The sequence below is a fragment of the Dasypus novemcinctus genome, chromosome 3 (genome assembly GCF_030445035.2).
Source record: "Dasypus novemcinctus isolate mDasNov1 chromosome 3, mDasNov1.1.hap2, whole genome shotgun sequence".
In the NCBI taxonomy this organism is placed as follows: Eukaryota; Metazoa; Chordata; class Mammalia; order Cingulata; family Dasypodidae; genus Dasypus; species Dasypus novemcinctus.
Genome location: NC_080675.1, coordinates 142,166,277 through 142,184,324, shown reverse-complemented (window position 1 = coordinate 142,184,324; position 18,048 = coordinate 142,166,277). Strand labels below are relative to the sequence as shown.

The window sequence follows — 18,048 nt, the reverse complement described above, 5'->3', positions numbered from 1 at the left end:
AACCAATATAATATCAATGGTGCCAGAGCTTAAAGTTCTTTTAATAATTTCCTTATCTTACTCTTTATAATCCAATCCTGGCTTTTATTACCCCTAACACGAACCACTGCATATAGGTGTTCAATAAATATTTATTGATTGAAATGAGGTCAAATCTCGATTCCCCACTCATTAAATTGTGAAGCCTTCAAGAAGCCATCGAATTTTATTGAACTTCACTTTCCTCCAATGAGAGTAAAGATATCTATACTGACTATTTCACAGAGTTATTGTGAGGCTCAGAATCAAACTGTAGCAATAGAATTAGTGAAGGCACTTTATAAACTGTAACCTATAAGTAGTAGTTGAGAAATAAAAAAATGAATCTGTAATATTGAATCAGTATTCAGCATAGCACTTTCTATCTTCTAAGTAGATATGTTCCAGCTTTTAATAATAAAAAATTAATTATGTATAAAAGGACAAAATACTGTGATAAAAAACATATCAGAAGCAGTTATAAAATGTGTTTCCTGCTGGTATCCCTTGCATAATCTGTTACATGCAGTAACTGCAGCAATAATCAATAAGCTGAGTAAAAGATTAATCAATTTTGTGAAAGCTAATAGAATCTCCAGTACCAGTCTGGGATTAGTTTCAAAGTCCCTCTGACATGGTATTCAAAATCCTTAAACAATCTTCATATGGATCTGACAAAGTTTAGCATAGTTATTTAAAATTTTAATTAATTTGAAACAGAGTCAGATTCAACAAGGAAATACCGAGTATAATTTTTGGCTTTGTTTTGTTTGTAAGTTTATCACTCTTCCTATTTGTTATGAACTAATTTGAACAGCACAATTCAATCAAGGATTACAATATGTTTTTCTTCATGGAAATCTGCCATATAAAAATTTGAGTTCCAAAAGAGCACAGTTTAATTTCACAAGGGACAAGTTCTCTATTAAGAGAGAGAGAGACAGTGAGAGAGTAAAGAGAGAGGCAGAGACAGAGAAACAACTATCACCTATTGAACACCTACTGTGAGTCAGGCTCAATACTACACTTTTACATTATTCATTTAATTTCTCACAACCATGTTCTAGGAGTACCATCACCCCTATTTCACAGACAAAACAAATGGTTTATCAGTGAACAAAGAAAAATATTCCTTTCATTCTAGTCCATGCATTTGGAACATAAAATGAATGTTTACTGTTTAAGAGTTAAAAGGCAGGTTATCTCACATTTCTTAGACCTCAAAACATTGAACTGAATAAACCAGCGACTGGGTAGACTGTTGAGTCAGTAGAGAGCTCTGGTTTCTTCATTCATACCCTGTGAGGTTTAGGTCAAGTCACCTGATCTTTCAGAAGTTGGAGAAACAAGGGGAGTACAAAAGAACTGAGCTGGCAGAGGACCTCTTTTGCTTTCTTCAGTGATGTCTCCTGGTTTCCCTCCTACCTCTCTAACCACTCCTTCGGTTTCCTGTACATGGCTCTTTCCCCACCCCTCCATTAAATACCGGTGTACCCCATGATTTTTCATCAACCTTCTCTTCTCATTTTATGCTTTCCTTAAGTTACTTCAGCCACTTCAAAGGTTTCAATTACCAGAGGAGTCATCGAGACTAATTAGGAGTTGATGAATCACAAATCTTTATTTCCAGCCCAGATTTTCTCTAAGATTCAGAATATATCTAAGTGGTTATTCAGAGGTCCCTCACATTCAACAGGTCCAAAACTGAATTCCCTACCTCTCTCACCCCTCCCCCATGCCTTAAACCTGTTTCCCACCACCGGAGGTTCACTGTCTCAGTGAATGACACCACCTTGACCCAGGTTCCCAAACTAGAAATTTGGAAGAAATCCAGATTCTCTTTTTTTCTTTCCCCACAGTCAACCAATGACTAGGTCTTATTAATTTTATATCCTCTAAACGTCGCAAATCTTTAATTCTCACTAATTCCATAAGCCTACCAGGGTCCAGATCACCACCTTGTTTCAACTGGAATAGCCTCAGCTTCCCTACTTCAGGCCTTTTCTTCCCCAAAACACTCTAGATTGCAGCCAGAGATAAGAAATGTGACCAACTCATTCCCACCTCCCTCAAGATAAGGGCCTCCATGATCTAGCTGACCTCCTTCCTAACCGTATTTCATACTTCTCAAGTCCCACACTTTTTCCAAACTCAATCACAGGCAGCTCCCCCTGAACACACTGGGCATTCTACCACTTCTGAGCCTTCAAATATACTGTTCTCTCTGCCCAATACACCCTTTCCAGTTCCCTTGTCCTAGTAAACTCCACCTAGACACCACCTCCTTCGAGAAGCCTGCTCAGACCCCAAAAGGCTGCTGTTTCTTTGTGCTCACAGAGCTTCTGGTGATTAAGCATATTACAGCACTATCACACTGTCTAGTCATTAAAAGATTTCTTGTCCTCTCACACTGAACTGTTTGTTTTCTTTGTAAGTCTCCCTGACTGGACCATAAGCTCCTTGAGGGCATGAACTGTAGCTTCACTGCACCCTCACCACCTAACATAGTACATGGCCAGATAGCTGCTTTCCAATAAATACTTGCTGTATGAAAGACTAGCTATAAGTATGGTGAGCAAATCCGTGAATGAGTGAGTGGCCTCAGGTGTCAGCTCTCTATTTACTAGCTGTGTGACCTTGAAAAAGACATGTAATCTGTGCCTCAGTATCCTTAGCTGTAAAAATGGGAAAAATACCTGCCTTGTATACCTTATAAAGGTGTGAGGAAGATCAAAATCAAAGAAGCTGGTATATGTAAAGCTTCTGGTAAAGTACTTGAAAAAAATCTTGAAATGTAACACAGTGCTGTGAATCTCCCATCCTGGCAACATTCAAGAGAAGAAAAATGTTCATAACAATGGGGTGACACAGAAATCACTAAACAAGATGGCTAAAATTTCTGGACTAATTGGTTTATTGAGGCTGATCCAATATCCCCTGCCCTTCCTTCAATTACTGCAGTACTTTAAATAATAAAATAAGTTATTGTGAGGAACATTGTTTCCCTTCTGGAAGCTCATCAGAGACCATGTCTTATGTATCTTATAATCATCTATGATGGAAGTATTAACCTATAGCTTTGTTTAGGATATGAACTTTCTGGGAAAAAGATAAACAGCTTTCCTCAGATTTTCAAAAGGGTCTGTGTCCCCAGAAACATAAGAAACCCCTACCTAGCACTGTGCCTTAAACATAATAGGTGTTCCAAAAATGTTTAAGGGAAAGACACAAGTAGGGATGAAAGCAGAGATGGCAACTACTCTCACTGATTATACCCTCTAACTTGCTGATTGGCAAGTCTTATACAAAGGACAAGCCAAGTTTATTTATTATGCTTCCTTACACTCATAACAGGATGGTTTCCTAAATCTCTTCCTTAGCATTCCTTCTAACCAACAACATAATTGGTCTAGTATTTCAATGTATAAGGAATATGCACACTGTTTTCTTCTAATGAAAAAATTTCCATATTCCTCTTCTGTCAATACTGCACATACCCCATTATATGTAGCTCAGTCAGTAATTACAGCAATAATCAATAAGCTAATCAACTATTTGGAATCATAGTTAATTTATTAGTTTTCTCAGTGAAGAACTCAACCATCTTAACTCTGTCAAATGACGACAAATTCAATTACATGACTATTCAGATAAGTCATCAGTGATACCTTCTTTCGATTCTTATACTTTGTATTAATAACCTTTTCCTCTCTGCTGCTGATTTTTCATGAAGCATACAACTGTCTCAGTATTAGCAAATGAAGCCAATATATTTTGAATGCCAAATTAATAGTTATATTTACTTACCAGGCTTCAAGTCCCCGCACTCTCTGATAACTCATTGCCCAGGCCATGAGTTACACCACAGTGTACACATGTTTTTCCTTGAATTATTCCAGACCAAAGGTCCATATGTGGTCATGGATTGAACAGATGAAGAGAAAGAAAATGAGAAGGAAAAGTGTTCCAGTAAAAAGGTCAACAAGGAACAACTCTGGAGCCTGTGTATAGGCTAAGGATATTGGGTAAATGTACTTATCAACTCGGCCAAGTTTAATGATAACACTATTTGTCTGGAGACTTTAGGGAGCTCTAGATGGTCTTAAAAGAGGTCTGAGCAGTCAATAGCAGAAGAAATTCAACTTGGCTAAGTTTAAAGTAATATGCTTTGGCAGGGGTTTTGTTTTTTGGGTTTTTTAAAAAATTTATTATTTATTTATTTATTTATTTCTCTCCTTCCCCACCCCCCAACCCCCCAGTTGTCTGCTCTCTGTGTCCATTTGCTGTGTGTTCTTCTGTGTCCACTTATATTCTTGTCAGTGGCATTGGGAATCTGTGTCTCGTTTTGTTGCATCATCTTGCTGCGTCAGCTCTCCATGTATGCAGTGTCACTCCTGGGCAGGCTGCACTTTTTTCAAGCTGGGTGGCTCTCCTTACAGGGCACACTCCTTGCACGTGGGGCTCCCCTACATGGGGGACACCCCTGTGTGGCATGGGACTCCTTGGGCACATCAGCACTGCACGTAGGCCAGCACATCACATGGGTCAGGAGGCCCGGGGTTTCTACCCTGGACCTCCCATGGGCAGGCGGATGCTCTATCCATTGAGCCAAATCTGCTTCCCTGGGAGTTTAAACTTGTATTCCGCAATGGGTACAAAACCTGTAGGATCCTCCAAGCTAAAACCTTCAGTGCCATCATCATGGTTAGCTTGAGGCAGTGTTTACCCTGACCTTTCACCTGATTTCCAGGCTGGCAGCAATTCTGTTATACTTCTGAAGTAGGAAAAATTTAAATACTAGCGTCAGGACCATAAGGTGACGCAGATATCAAGTCAAATGGGGCATTCCAATATAAATAGACTGCTTTATTTAGCCACTCCAGATAGCGCTTTGATAAAGACTCAGCCTACTCTTCAAATGCTATTTAAAAATAATAAGTAAAAAGGCAGTGGGAAAAGAGTAAAGAACCTAACAAAGAAATAATTTGTTTTGTTATTTTGGATTCATACTTTTTGAACATATTATAGTTCCCATGTTGATAATTTATTGAATTCCTCTCATTTTACTGCATTACAGCAAATTTACATTACCCTTCAGAAATATATACAAAATACCCCTCTTATTTCCAATAAAGCTGGCCCTGAAAGCAGAGTGGTTCAGTTCATCAGGGGCTGACACCAAGGGCCTAACAGCCTGGTTATGCCCCACAGCAATCCTTCTGCTAGATGCTCATGGTTTCCTCCCTGTCCACAGCACTTTGAAGAGAATCTCCTAGCCACAGCCCCCAAGGAGCTGACCACTGGAACACAAGGTTCTGCCCCCATAGGCTGTATTCAGCCTTCCACAGAGATGGAGCAAAACTGGGAACAGAGCCATTTACTGACAAAATATTCAAGGTCCAAAGCTCCTGTTCTGCTAGTGCCCTGATGCTATCTGGCTGCAGTCTGCTTATACTCATCTTTGTATTTGTTTCCAGGAGTCACAAAATTAACTCCTTGTTCCGCTGCTAATCTGAATATGCTTCTGCTCCTTGTACCAAACATGCCCCAAGATATTTCACAACAGGAGCTGAAAAAGGGGCATTCAAATATTCCAGGGAAATGATTAAAATAATCATTTTAAATAAAATAAATAAAATAAAATAAAATAAAAATCATTTTAAATAAAATAATCATTTTAAATAAAACCTCTGAAAAGGTTTTATTCTCTGACTAAGATGAGAACACAAAACAAAACAAAATCTTTACAGCTAGGAACACATCATTATTTGAGTAAATAAATGGAATAATTGATTTCCTACACAACTTATTAATTTTCCTCAGTTTCCCTTTCTCACTCTTTTCACCGTTTCCCCCTTGCCAGAAGATTATATCTGTATTACCAGTTTAGATAAATTCCACTGAATTAGGGAACTGACTACTCACTGAGAGCTGAGCTGATTTTAACACATGCAAAGTAAATTCAAAGTAGAACATATTTAATATGGGGCATATTTTAAAGTACCAAGTGGAAAATGAACTTCCAAACTCTTTGCTCATTAAAGAACACTTCATAATAGTAAAGGCCCTAAGGCTGTTAAATGTTCAACTCCTAAATGGGCAACAAATTCTGTGACTAAACAAAGGCTTCTAGGTAAGGACACAAAACCTTAAAACTTCAAAAGCCCACATAGTATTTACACTCCTGTTCAAACTTGGATATATTGATACTTAGCATCAATTTTTACTAGCAGAAAAACAACTTTATTTGCAAAGCTTCCTCAACAAGACTTCACCTCAACAAGACTTCAATAGAGGTGCCCCAAAAAACCAATATCACTTAAAACCACCAGGAATAAAGCTACTGGGAATCAAGAGACCTGGCTCTATACTATGTGACCTCTGACTGAATCTGGTCTCATTGGGCCTCAATTTCCTTATCTGTGAAATATAAGAGTTGGATAAGATGAACTCTAAGGATCCCCTCCAACTCTCCTTGACTAATTATGATTTTAAAGGCAATCTCCAAGTTATGCATAGTAAGGTAAAGCTAATCATATCCCAATTTACATGGTGCTCCAAAGGTCAAAAACTATTTCCCCATATGGTTTACATGGTGCTCCAAAGGTCAAAAACTATTTCCCCATATGGTACTCAGTATCTAACAAGGTACACTATTTCAAGTATACCAAAGGGAATACTTACACTCCTCTAAAACACAAGATCTCTGCCATAAGAAGAGGCAGAACTCATAAGTAGAACTCAACCCATACTCTTCTGGCAATGGGGGAAAGTGGCATAAAGAGAAAATTGGTAAAATGAGAAAAATAAATCTTGGTAATTCTGTGTTCCACTCCAACAAGTCCCTCAGTACTGAAAGAATCAGGTATAATAAATCCTTTACTAGACACAAAGATTTAGAAGAAACAAATACAAATCCATTCATGAAAGTAAGATGTATGGCTAAATTTGTTAATGAAAGATCATCAGAAAGCAGAGATTAACATTAAAATAGCCCCTTCCTAGAAATGGGGTTCACAGATAGATAAGGCTTAAGATTAACCAATATACAAAGGCCAGCCTTGTTGGCTAATGCTGTAAGGTAATGAAGGCAGCACTATCAGACAACAAATAGAAAAAGATGGAAGGAAAAAAGTAGCACACTATTTTTAATCTTTCTAGAAAATGAGAAGGGGAAAAATTAAACCAAAAAAATTTAAACCACATTAAAGGAATATTTAACAGGGTCCTTTAAATAATTAGCAATGATCAGGTATTTAGTTTTCAGAATATGTAGGTTGTGTATTTTTTTTTTCCAATAAAGCATTTCAAATTCTAATTAAAAAATACTTTATGGAGGAATTAAAAAGATACAATAGTGTCAGAGGAAAAGCCATGATCCCAGAAGTGAAATATTCTAACAACATAACTTACAAGAAACTACGCTATAAAAGCAGATTGTTGATTAACACAAACTCATAACAAAACGCAGAAAGCTATCACATTGGTGCTGTAATAACACTTGGCTGCTGAATTCTTTCAATACATTAAATATCTCCTTGGAGACCAAATTACTTTACATTTTCTTAAAAGACAATTTATTATAGCTTAGTTTTCTCCTCATTATCTCTTAAAAATATATCTAATGAAGAAAAGAATACAACTTCTAAATAACTTACATAAAGTGGTACTAATGTGTGTCAACAGACTTTGGTTTAATATGTTGGTTATTATTTAACAGCACACATTAACCTACTGTCATGACAAATCCTTACCACAATATGATATTCCATGTGTCACATGTATCAAAAACCACTATATGCCATCATTATAGCACACATAAAATTAACAGCCTAAGGCTGCTAGTGATTTAAATAATTGATAAGTTTTCAATTAAACGGCAACACTCTCAGGTCAGATACAAAAATCTATTTAAATTACCAATAAAAACTTACAATTGTGCTGGTCCAAAGCCAGAAAATGCTTGCATGGGGTGGGGGTGAGCGGGACAATTCTACAAGTTTCAACTCAGACAATGAATAAAAAAAATTAATTCTCATGCAGAGATTTAGGCTGTTTATTCACTTTACCTTTGTAATCAATGCAAAACAATAATTAAAGGATTTATAATGAGAGTACCTCTAGTTGTTAATTCCCCCATATTACTTTTAAAGAAATACAAAGGTGACCACAAAATTATTGAAATTTACATGAAAAACTAAGCTGCTTTTTTTTCTCCTCCCCCCCCACCACCCCAGTTACTATTCTCTATGTCCATTTGCTGCATCTTCTTGTTTTTGTCTGCTTCTGTTGTTGTCAGTGGCATAGGAATCTGTGTTTCTTTTTGTTGCGTCATCTTGCTGCATCAACTCTCCGTGTGTGCGGTGCCACTCTTGGAGAGGCTGAACTTTCTTTCACGCTGGGCGGCTCTCCTTATGGGGTGCACTCCTTGTGCGTGGGGCTCCCCTACGCGGGGGACACCCCTGCGTGGCACAGCACTCCTTGCACGTATCAGCACTGCGCCCGGGCCAGTTGCACACGGGTCAAGGAGGCCCGGGGTTTGAACCGCGGACCTCCCATGTGGTAGACGGAGGCCCTATCCAAGGGGCCAAGTCCACTTCCCTGCTTTTTTTAAAAACAATAAATATTTGGTCATCTGTTGGTATCTTCCCTATGCCACCACACCAAATCCTGGGATCAAAGTTTTCCAGAGCCAAACTGATTCTAAAATATAAAGATCAATCAAGTTTTTAATAATAGATGGGTAATTATGAGGATTATCAATCAAAATCTATTGTGAGATTAGATCCAAATGGTTCTCTTTGCAAAATATGATGGAACAGACAGATCAAAATGACAGTCGACCAATTGATTGTACTTTTGGAGAAAGAAACTCCCGTAGTCTTTATTTTTTTAATGTTTATTCAGAGCCTGACTCTACATAAAATAAGGTATATGATAGTAGGGACTACTACAAGAGACAGGAAAAAAAGGAAATAGCATCAAATTTTTTAATTTTTATTTTTTAGGAGGTACCAGGGATTGAGATTAAACCCAGGACCTCATACATGGGAAGCAGGCACTCAACCACTGAGTTGTATCCACTCCCCAATGAGAATTGGTTTTTTTTTGTTTGTTTGCTGGTTTTGTTTTTAGGAGATACTAGGAATAAAACCTGAGACCTCATATATGGGAAACAGGCACTCAAAACACCTGAGTTACATTCATTTACCCCATTAAACTTTTAAATGATTTAACTTGTTATTTCCCTCAGAGATATTTTCATTTTAAGACATTTTACTCAAACACTCAGAATCAGAAGAGTAAGGATAGACCTTAAGGAGGTTAAAATTGTTTAGGGACCTCAGTTTCCCATCTTTATTTGTGGAATGAATTAAATGAAAAGACCTGGAACTGATCAGTCACAAACCATGGACCAGTAACAATATAAAAAAGTTTTTACCATCCATAGAAAATTAAGGAAGGGAAACCGACTTTGGCCCAGTGGTTAGGGCGTCCGTCTACCATATGGGAGGTCCGCGGTTCAAACCCCGGGCCTCCTTGACCCGTGTGGAGCTGGCCACGCGCAGCGCTGATGCGCGCAAGGAGTGCCACGCAAGGGTGTCCCCCGTGTGGGGGAGCCCCACGCGCAAGGAGTGCGCCCGTGAGGAAAGCCGCCCAGCGTGAAAAGAAAGAGCAGCCTGCCCAGGAATGGCGCCGCCCACACTTCCCGTGCCGCTGACGACAACAGAAGCGGACAAAGAAACAAGACACAGCGAATAGACACCAAGAACAGACAACCAGGGGAGGGGGGGAAATTAAATAAATAAATCAATCTTAAAAAAAAAAAAAAAAAGAAAATTAAGGAAAACAAGAACAATGTATTAAGGTTTAAACAAAACTAAATTTTTTCACTTTAAAGAAATGGTCTTTTTTCTTTTGAGATTACATCTTGCCCACTGTTTTAATCTTTAAATGACTCCTACTCTTTTATCTTTATTTATGAAATGTTGACAGTAGATCATTTTACTAGTTTATTAACTTTAACAATGTTTTTATTCGGCAAAATTAAAAGTTGCTATGCATTGCTATGTCTGTCCCTTAATCTAAAAATGAATACTAGATTGGTTCATCAAATCCAAATATCTGAGGATAAAAAAGCTACATCAGGGGTTCTTAACAAGGGCCCCATAAGCTTGAACTGAAATGCATAAAAACATTATTCTTGTGGGGATGTGTTGGTGTGGGTGTGACACATTTATTAAGCAATACATACTATAGTGTGGACTTAGTAAGGGGTCCGTGGTTTTCACCTGACTGGCAAAGGGGTCTGTGGAATAAAAACGGTTAAGAACCCCTGATCTCTCTTCAAACTAAAAGGTGGCTCATAAGAAACCCTGGAAACTTTTAAGCGTAAGTGTAATATTAAAGTCATTATATGACTCTAATATTTTCCTAGAACACAAAATAATTAAAAACTAAATTTAAGAAAAAAGCATAATCAAAAGGAACATATACTACAGATATCTAAACTAAGGTTTTAAGTAAATATATACTATTATCTAAACTAAGGTAGTAAATAAACACAAACCATTCAGAATTTAATAATATTGATAATTTGATAACAGAGAAAGATCTCGATAGTAATCTGCAAGGCGGTGGTGGATGGTGCTGAGAGACAGTGTAAAACAGTGGATGAGGGAAGCAGATGTGGCTCAACTGACAAGAGCGTCCATCTACCATATGGAGGGTCCAGGGTTCGATCCCAGGGCCTCCTGACCAGTGTGGTGAGCTAGTCCATGTGCAGTGCTGCCGGGTGCAAGGAGTGCCGTGACACACAGGGGCGCCCCCATGTAGGGGAGCCCCATGAGCAAGGAGTGTGCCCCACAAGGAGAGCTGCTACCCCCCCAAGAAAAAAGCATAGCCTGCTCAGGAGTGGCACCACACACACAGAGAGCTGACGCAGCAAGATGACGCAATGAAAATGAGATGCAGTTTCCAGGTACCACCTGATAATATAAGCAGACGCAGAAGAACACACAGAGAATGGACAAAGAGAGCAAATAACGGGGGGAAAGGGGAGAGAAATAAATTAAAAATAAAATCTAAAAAACAAAACAAAACAGTGGATGAGCATAGGCTTTGGCATAAGGAGGAGATGAACTTAAAGTCCATATTCACAGTCATACTAGCTCTAAGACCATGCGTAAGTCTCTTAACCACAGCTCCCTTATCTAAAAAATGGGAGTGATAATATTTACCTCACAGACCAGTTATTAAAAATAAGAAAATTAAATATCTCAACCATTTAGTATAAGGCAGGCACTTAAACATTGAAATGATTATTACTATGATCGCACACAGTAACGCTCAAAAAGCACAAAGGTCAGATTTTTCCAAAAGTACATTACTGAAAACACACCTTTGTGTGTGGTTAAGTCAGATACACAATGAAAATACACTGATGTCAGTTCTCTGAATAGACTTATCTGAGAAAACTAGAACAAATCTGTGTGTGTGTGTTTTCCAAAAATAAGCATGTCACATTCTCAGGAGAGTTAGCCAATCTATCAATACTAGTGCTAGACCTTTCAGCAGATGTTCCTACTCTGCCTTTCAAGGCACTGATGAGCCCAGCTCTAAATTCTCAATACACAAAGACTCCCACATAAGTTAATGGGAAGTCAATGGGAAATTGACTTTTCTTACTCTGCGCTAGTTGGGGAATGAAACGCTCTGTTAATCATGCCATCCTTCTTGTTCTCTGTCCTCCTACCCTAAATTAAAACTATTGGTGGAAACCCATACGGATATTTTACAGTTTTCATTACAATGAAACAATATCCTGGTTTAAGTTGAAGTCAATCAAAAACCTACAACCTAACTGTTGGCCAGGATTAGAGCCTCAATGACAAGCATGGGTCCTGATTCCATCATTTCCACCATAACGCCACTTTGCATTTGTATAGAACTTTTAACTTTTCAAAGGGCTTCCACATCTATTATCCCATTTGATCATTTCAATGACCCTGTGCAGTAGAAAGGACAAGTATTATTATCCACAATTGACAGATGAGGCAACTGCAGCACAGAAAGGTTAAGTGATTTGCCTAAGGCCAGGAAGCCAGAGAAGAGCCATGGTCTCCTGACTTCCAGTCCAATGATCTTTCCACCAGACCACTAGAAAGCGTTTTGCAAACAGATTATAAGCAGAGTACAAACACAGATAAAATAAAATAAAACAAAAGAGAGGGAAGCTGAAATAAGGGCTCTGGGAAGCTGTCTCTTCTTCGTAGTTGAGTTTTTCAAGCTTATTATTAAAGCTTTAGAAATACAACCTTTTCTCTTGTTTATCTACTTCAGTCCCAAACAAATACTAATGCACATTTTCAGTGAAATTTGAAACAGAAAAGAAAAGCATTTTAGGATATGAATATGAATACATCACTTTGGTTCAGTAAGTAACCCTTTATTTCAGGGGGGTGGGGGTACATAAAATAACTGAGAGCACATCTTTAAATCGTGTATTCATATTAAGCCTGCAGCTACACTATAACTATAGCATGTTCGGAAGGGTGAAAGAGATATCCAGTTGAAAGTAGATTTTGAAAAATTTTTTAGAGCCCAGGGGTTCATTTTTAATGAGCCGTTACTTTAAGTACTGCATAAAAAATACAGGAAATTGATAGTCCATTTAGTCTGCACCATACCTAATGCAAAAGTCATTAAGATGCATTATTCTTAATGTTCATGATATGATCAGTAAGTGTACAAGTCCTTTGAAAAGAATGCCCTCAACTTTTATGTAAGGAAATCTTTAAAAGCCTTACATATTTTATAGAAAAAAGTTATGGTGACTGTGATTTAGCTTTCATATCTTCACTATGCCCACAGAATAGTGTACTCAATTACATTAACATTTTAAAATACAGCCCACATTTGTGGACTTACATATGACAGCATTGCCTTCATTTCTTCATCACTTCTCACAGTAATTCGATCACCATCTTCATCTTCATCTGTTTAAAAAGCAACATATTGCAACTGGTAAGATGTACTTTTTTTTTTTTTTTTAATATAAAAAAACTACAACAGGTGGGAGCATAATACAATTGGTTTTTACAACTTGATATCCAAACCTTCAACACAATATTTTGGGGGAACGTTGAGGTTATTGGTCTGTATGTCCTGTTTTGCTTTTGTTCTGAATATGATCAGAATATCAAAATAGGACTTATATTAGGGACAGCTGAAAATTAAAATGTTGCTCACGTCAATCATGACATGTTCCCAGGTAGCATGCATGTAATGAAGTAAAAACAAGTTTGGTTTGGAGAATTTTAAAAAGTGAAGTCAGTCTTGTTCTACTATCAGTACTTTTTCTTTCCCAAACAGCACCCTACCCCTCTACTTCTCCATTCTTCCTTTCTCACAGGCAATCCCAAATGTCACGATAGCATGATTTTTTAAAAAAATGATTTTAAAAAAAGGTTAATATTTATTGAACTCTACACAAGGCACCATGATTTGTGCTTCATATGCACATATTAAAAACCTCACAATAGTACTATGATGTAGACATTATTATTATATCAGATGGAAAACCTGGGGTCTAGGTTAAGGTTCACTTACAAAGCAATTCCAACAGTGTTCTCCCCATATCCCAGTCTCTCTATAGCTCCCTCTTTCTCTTTCTGAACAATTTCATTTTTATGGGGTACCAAAGTAAGTGTCAAATGGCAATTTATGCTATTTTAAAATAAGTTAATAGTCTTAAGACTAGTGAATAGTAATAAGACTTGACAAAATATACAAGCAATATATACAAATGAAAACTATTATCATCAAAGCAGTCACATCAAGACATGTATTAATAATTATTTCAATGATGCTTCTCTTATTCAAAATATTTTTGAAATACCTCTTCAAAAACTGCTTTTAGAACCTGAGGACAGACCATGTAAGAATATCAGATCTCATTTTCAACCTAAAAAGAACTGTCAGCCTGATCACACACCCACATCAACTGCCTGGCAGGACTCAGAACAACTTTTGGGTATTTCTAAATACTTAGTTAGCTACTTTCACCTTTCTAAAGATAAAGATTTGTCAATAGTGCAAACAGTCCATGCGGTAGACTCAAAATGCATGGCTGAAAGAAAAATGCTAAAACATTTTGAGCAATGCCAAGATAGGTGGAAGAAGTACATAGCCTCCCAAAGTGATAACCTGGAAAGAGTAGGCTCTCATTTGGATGCCTTGGCTCTAGGGCATTATTAAACAATCTTTTTTTTTTTTTTTTTTTGTCACAATGAGCTATATATAATTAATTACAAGATGGGATACAGGCCTGGATAACAAAACTCTCATGAGGAGAATAAACTTGCATGACATGCTCTGGGCACTCTTACTGAAAATACAGAGGGAGTTCTGTACAGCACACAGATCTTGCCCCAGCAAAAGTCAGCAGGCCCTCCCTCCCTTCCAGGTACGGTTCTGAAGATATCCTCCTGCTCCATGACTAGGCCAGGAGAACTCTAAAAGAGGGAACTTGTGCTCTCTCCCAAGTAGCCTATTTTGGAGTAAAATGCTACTTCCTTTTTCTCCTCAACTGTCAGAGCAATGACATCATAACGCAAATAAGCACTTGGGCCAGCCTCACTCAGTGGCCAACTCAACAGTTCTCACCCAGGTTCTGTTTCCAAAGGATTTGTTCCTGGATCCTAATTCACTCTAGCAGAGCTCCCCAACTCTGTATCAAGTCACAATGTCAAGAAAGTTAGCAGCTATCAAGTCACTACTAATTAAGTACTAAGGGTTACCTGTTTTCAGTATAAAAGCCACACATGGGTCACTTTCAGTAACAAAGAAGGCAAGTTCCTGAGAGATGCTGTATACATAAAGGAATATATAAGTCTAGAGGTGTCTTTCTTTTTTATTTTGTTTCTTATGAATAGATTCTCTAGGGCCAAATTGAGGGAGGAGAGGCTGTCATTCTAGTTTTGGAAACAGAAGAAAGCCATTTCTACATAGTTCTAGAACTTTTTTTTTAAAAGACTTATTTTTTCATTTATTTCTCTCCCTTTTCCCTACCCCCAGTTGTCTGCTCTCTGTGTCCATTCACTGTGTGTTCTTCTGTGACTACTTTAATCCTTATCAGCAGCACTGGGAATCTGTGTTTCTTTCTGTTGCATAATGTTGTTGTACCAGCTCTCCATGTGTGCGGCACCATTCTTGGGCAGGCTGCACTTTCTTTCGTGCTGGGCAGCTCTCCTTACGGGGTGCACTCCTTGCACATGGGGCTCCCCTACGCAGGGGACACCCCTGCTTGGCACGGCACTCCTTGTGCACATCAGCACTACGCATGGGCCAGCTCCACACAGGTCAAGGAGGCCCGGGGTTTGAACTGTGGACCTCCCATGTGGTAGGCAGACGCCCTATCCATTGGACCAAGTCTGCTTTCCAGGTTCTAGAACTTTTAACATTTTCAAGGCTAAATCAAAAAGTTTTGTTAAAAATGCAGGAGACAGAAGGGAAATACATACATAGTTTAAGGAGATATATTACTCCACAATGTCGCACATGAAAGCATTTTACATTTCTGTTTAAAAACAGGTCAAATTCTTTGTTTAAATGTGGGCTAAAATGATTCATTCTTGATGAAGTCCTTAACTTGGAAAAAACACTCTCCAGTTGGAATGAAATAGTTTTTTGTAAATCTCATTTCTGCACCAGAGCTGGGAACTACTTATAGTAAAATTTCAGGGGAGGGGAGCAGATGTGGCTCAACTGATAGAGTGTCTGCCTATCATATAGGAGGTCCAGGGTTCAAACCCAGGCCCTCCTTGACCTGTGTGGAGCTGGCCCACATGCAATACAGTTGCGTGCAAGGAGTGCCGTGCCATGCAGAGGTGTCCCTCATGTAGGAGAGCCCCACACACAAGGAGTGCACCCTGGAAGGAGAGCCGTCCTGCATGAAAAAAGCAAAGCCTACCCAGAGTGGTGCCACACACATGGAGGGCTGATGCAGCAAGACAACACAACAAAAAGAGACACAGATTCCTGGTGCTGCTGAGAATGCAAGTGGACACAGAAGAACACACAGCAAATGTACACAACAGAGCAGACAACAGGGGTGGGTGGGGGGCATAAATAAAAAATAAACCTTTAAAAAAAATTTTCAGGGGAGCTCATGTATGTCAGTGGTTGACCACCTGCTTCCCATGTACGAGGTCCTGGATTCAATTCCTTGTACCGCCTAAAAAAAAATGTAATACACTCAAAACTTCAATAATGTATTGTTAATATGGGATAGACAGTGCTTGGGAATTTATTAAAGAAAGGAAAAAACCTTTTCACAATTTGTAAAGAAAGGGCACAGATTCCAGAAAGATCTTTTAAATCCTAGTCTTTCTAAATCAGGAACCAAGAAAAAGAGCGTTCTCAAAGTCCTAAAAGTCAGGGTTGTAGTCTAATTAAAACCAAAGACTCTGAAATCCTAGAATTTTATGAAATCTCTAAAATTATGAAACTTAAGGAAAAAACTGTGAGAGAAACCAGTTACCAGGATAATTTCTTACACAACAGTTCCATAAAAACACTACAAGGCCCTGTGGTTTAAATGGGCAGAAAATTGAGGCTTTTGATGCCAACCTAGCGGTAAAGTGTTACAGCTATCCCATCTGACTCCAAGAAAAAGATTTCAAAGAAGTTGAAAGAGGAATTCTAATAAAGCCTGGGGAAAAAATCAGGTTTGCATGACACAGTGATTAACAGATCTTATGGATTAATAAGAAACCTAATTTTATGTAGGTATTTGTTTTCTTTACAAATTGTTCTTTGGGGGACTCTTTGGTTCACTTTTTAATAGTTGTGCTTACATGTTTTAATAAAGAGTATTTTTTCCTGCCAAGGAGAAGAATGAATTGGAAAAGCACACCTATGCATAGAAGACTGGCAGTACTGGTCAAAAGGCAAGCTATCTCTGATTTCCTGATGAAAGCCCAACAGAGAACAATTAGTCTAAACATTTAAGGACAATTTCTCTAAAGACAATGAATGACAGGTATGAGAAGTTAGTGAGGGTAAGGAAGTAGAAAAGTATATCAAACAATTCAGTATGACAAAAACCTAACCTGCTTTCCTGAACAAAAAGTTGGACAAAGAGCACATAACAAGGACTCTGGCTAGCTGCCTACCATAATGGACTAGCTATAAAAACTACACTCCCTGGAGCTATAAACATAAAAAATTTACTAAAGTGGCACAAAGAGTCTCAAAGTGTAAATATGTTTGTGAAGAACAGAAAGTAGTGGAATTAAGCGGAAAGAAGTAGGAAAAAATACTTTGAACTCTTTTTGTCTTATACAGGGGAGGTTCTTTGCCATCTGACCAAAAAAGCATTACTGTATATGACCATGAAGAAGGGGGAGAATAGATCTGATAACACAGGTTCACAATGAGAATTCCAGGCTTCTCTAGTTGCCTGGAGCATAGTAATACGATTTTCCAGCACATTAGGGAAGCAAAAGTAGAACCAGAAAGTCTATGTACTGGCTGGATTTTGTTAATGTCACATAAAATGGAGGAAAAAATCCTAGCAAGATACCAAATAGAGTGCAGCAGATGGTAAACAAATATTATGAAGCAATCTTCACAAAATCTGCAGTGTGTCACAAATATACAAAATGGCGGAGTTTGGAAAAAGAGAATCATCACAGGCCATATGTTGTTGGTGATTTTATTTGAAGCCACATGCAATCCAAAAGAGAAACCAAGAAGAAGAATATAAAGGCCTAAGAGAGAAGAGGCAGCCCCAGGTGAAGGGTGGTCAGAATAACAAGCACAGTGCCTATGGAGCAAACAGACATAGGCCGACCCAGGGAGCTCTCAGCCAAACAGACCCACTGCAGTGAAAGGGTATACATGGGCTTTAGAAGAAACAATTTAGCTTCTACAAAGAGCAACAGAAAGTTAAAGCATCTATTACATGTCATTTGTCACATTCCTTCAGTGCCAGGTGGGAGTCAATCAGAACCATAACAAAGGCAT

The 18,048-nt window shown here is 38.3% G+C and overlaps 1 protein-coding gene across 10 annotated transcripts in view; it reads right to left on the bottom strand.

Moving 5' to 3' along the window:
- MAP2K5 (mitogen-activated protein kinase kinase 5) overlaps positions 1-18,048 on the bottom strand; it is a 300,226-nt gene that overhangs the window by 261,355 nt on the left and 20,823 nt on the right. For all 10 annotated transcript variants that reach the window (XR_011648445.1, XR_009185129.2, XM_058294389.2 and 7 more), the window contains exon 3: positions 12,949-13,016. Coding sequence is in view for 8 of the 10 variants with exons in the window: in XM_058294389.2 (XP_058150372.1) it covers positions 12,949-13,016 (68 nt within the window). In the remaining 2 variants the exon portion in view is untranslated. The remainder of the gene's footprint in view (positions 1-12,948; positions 13,017-18,048) is intronic.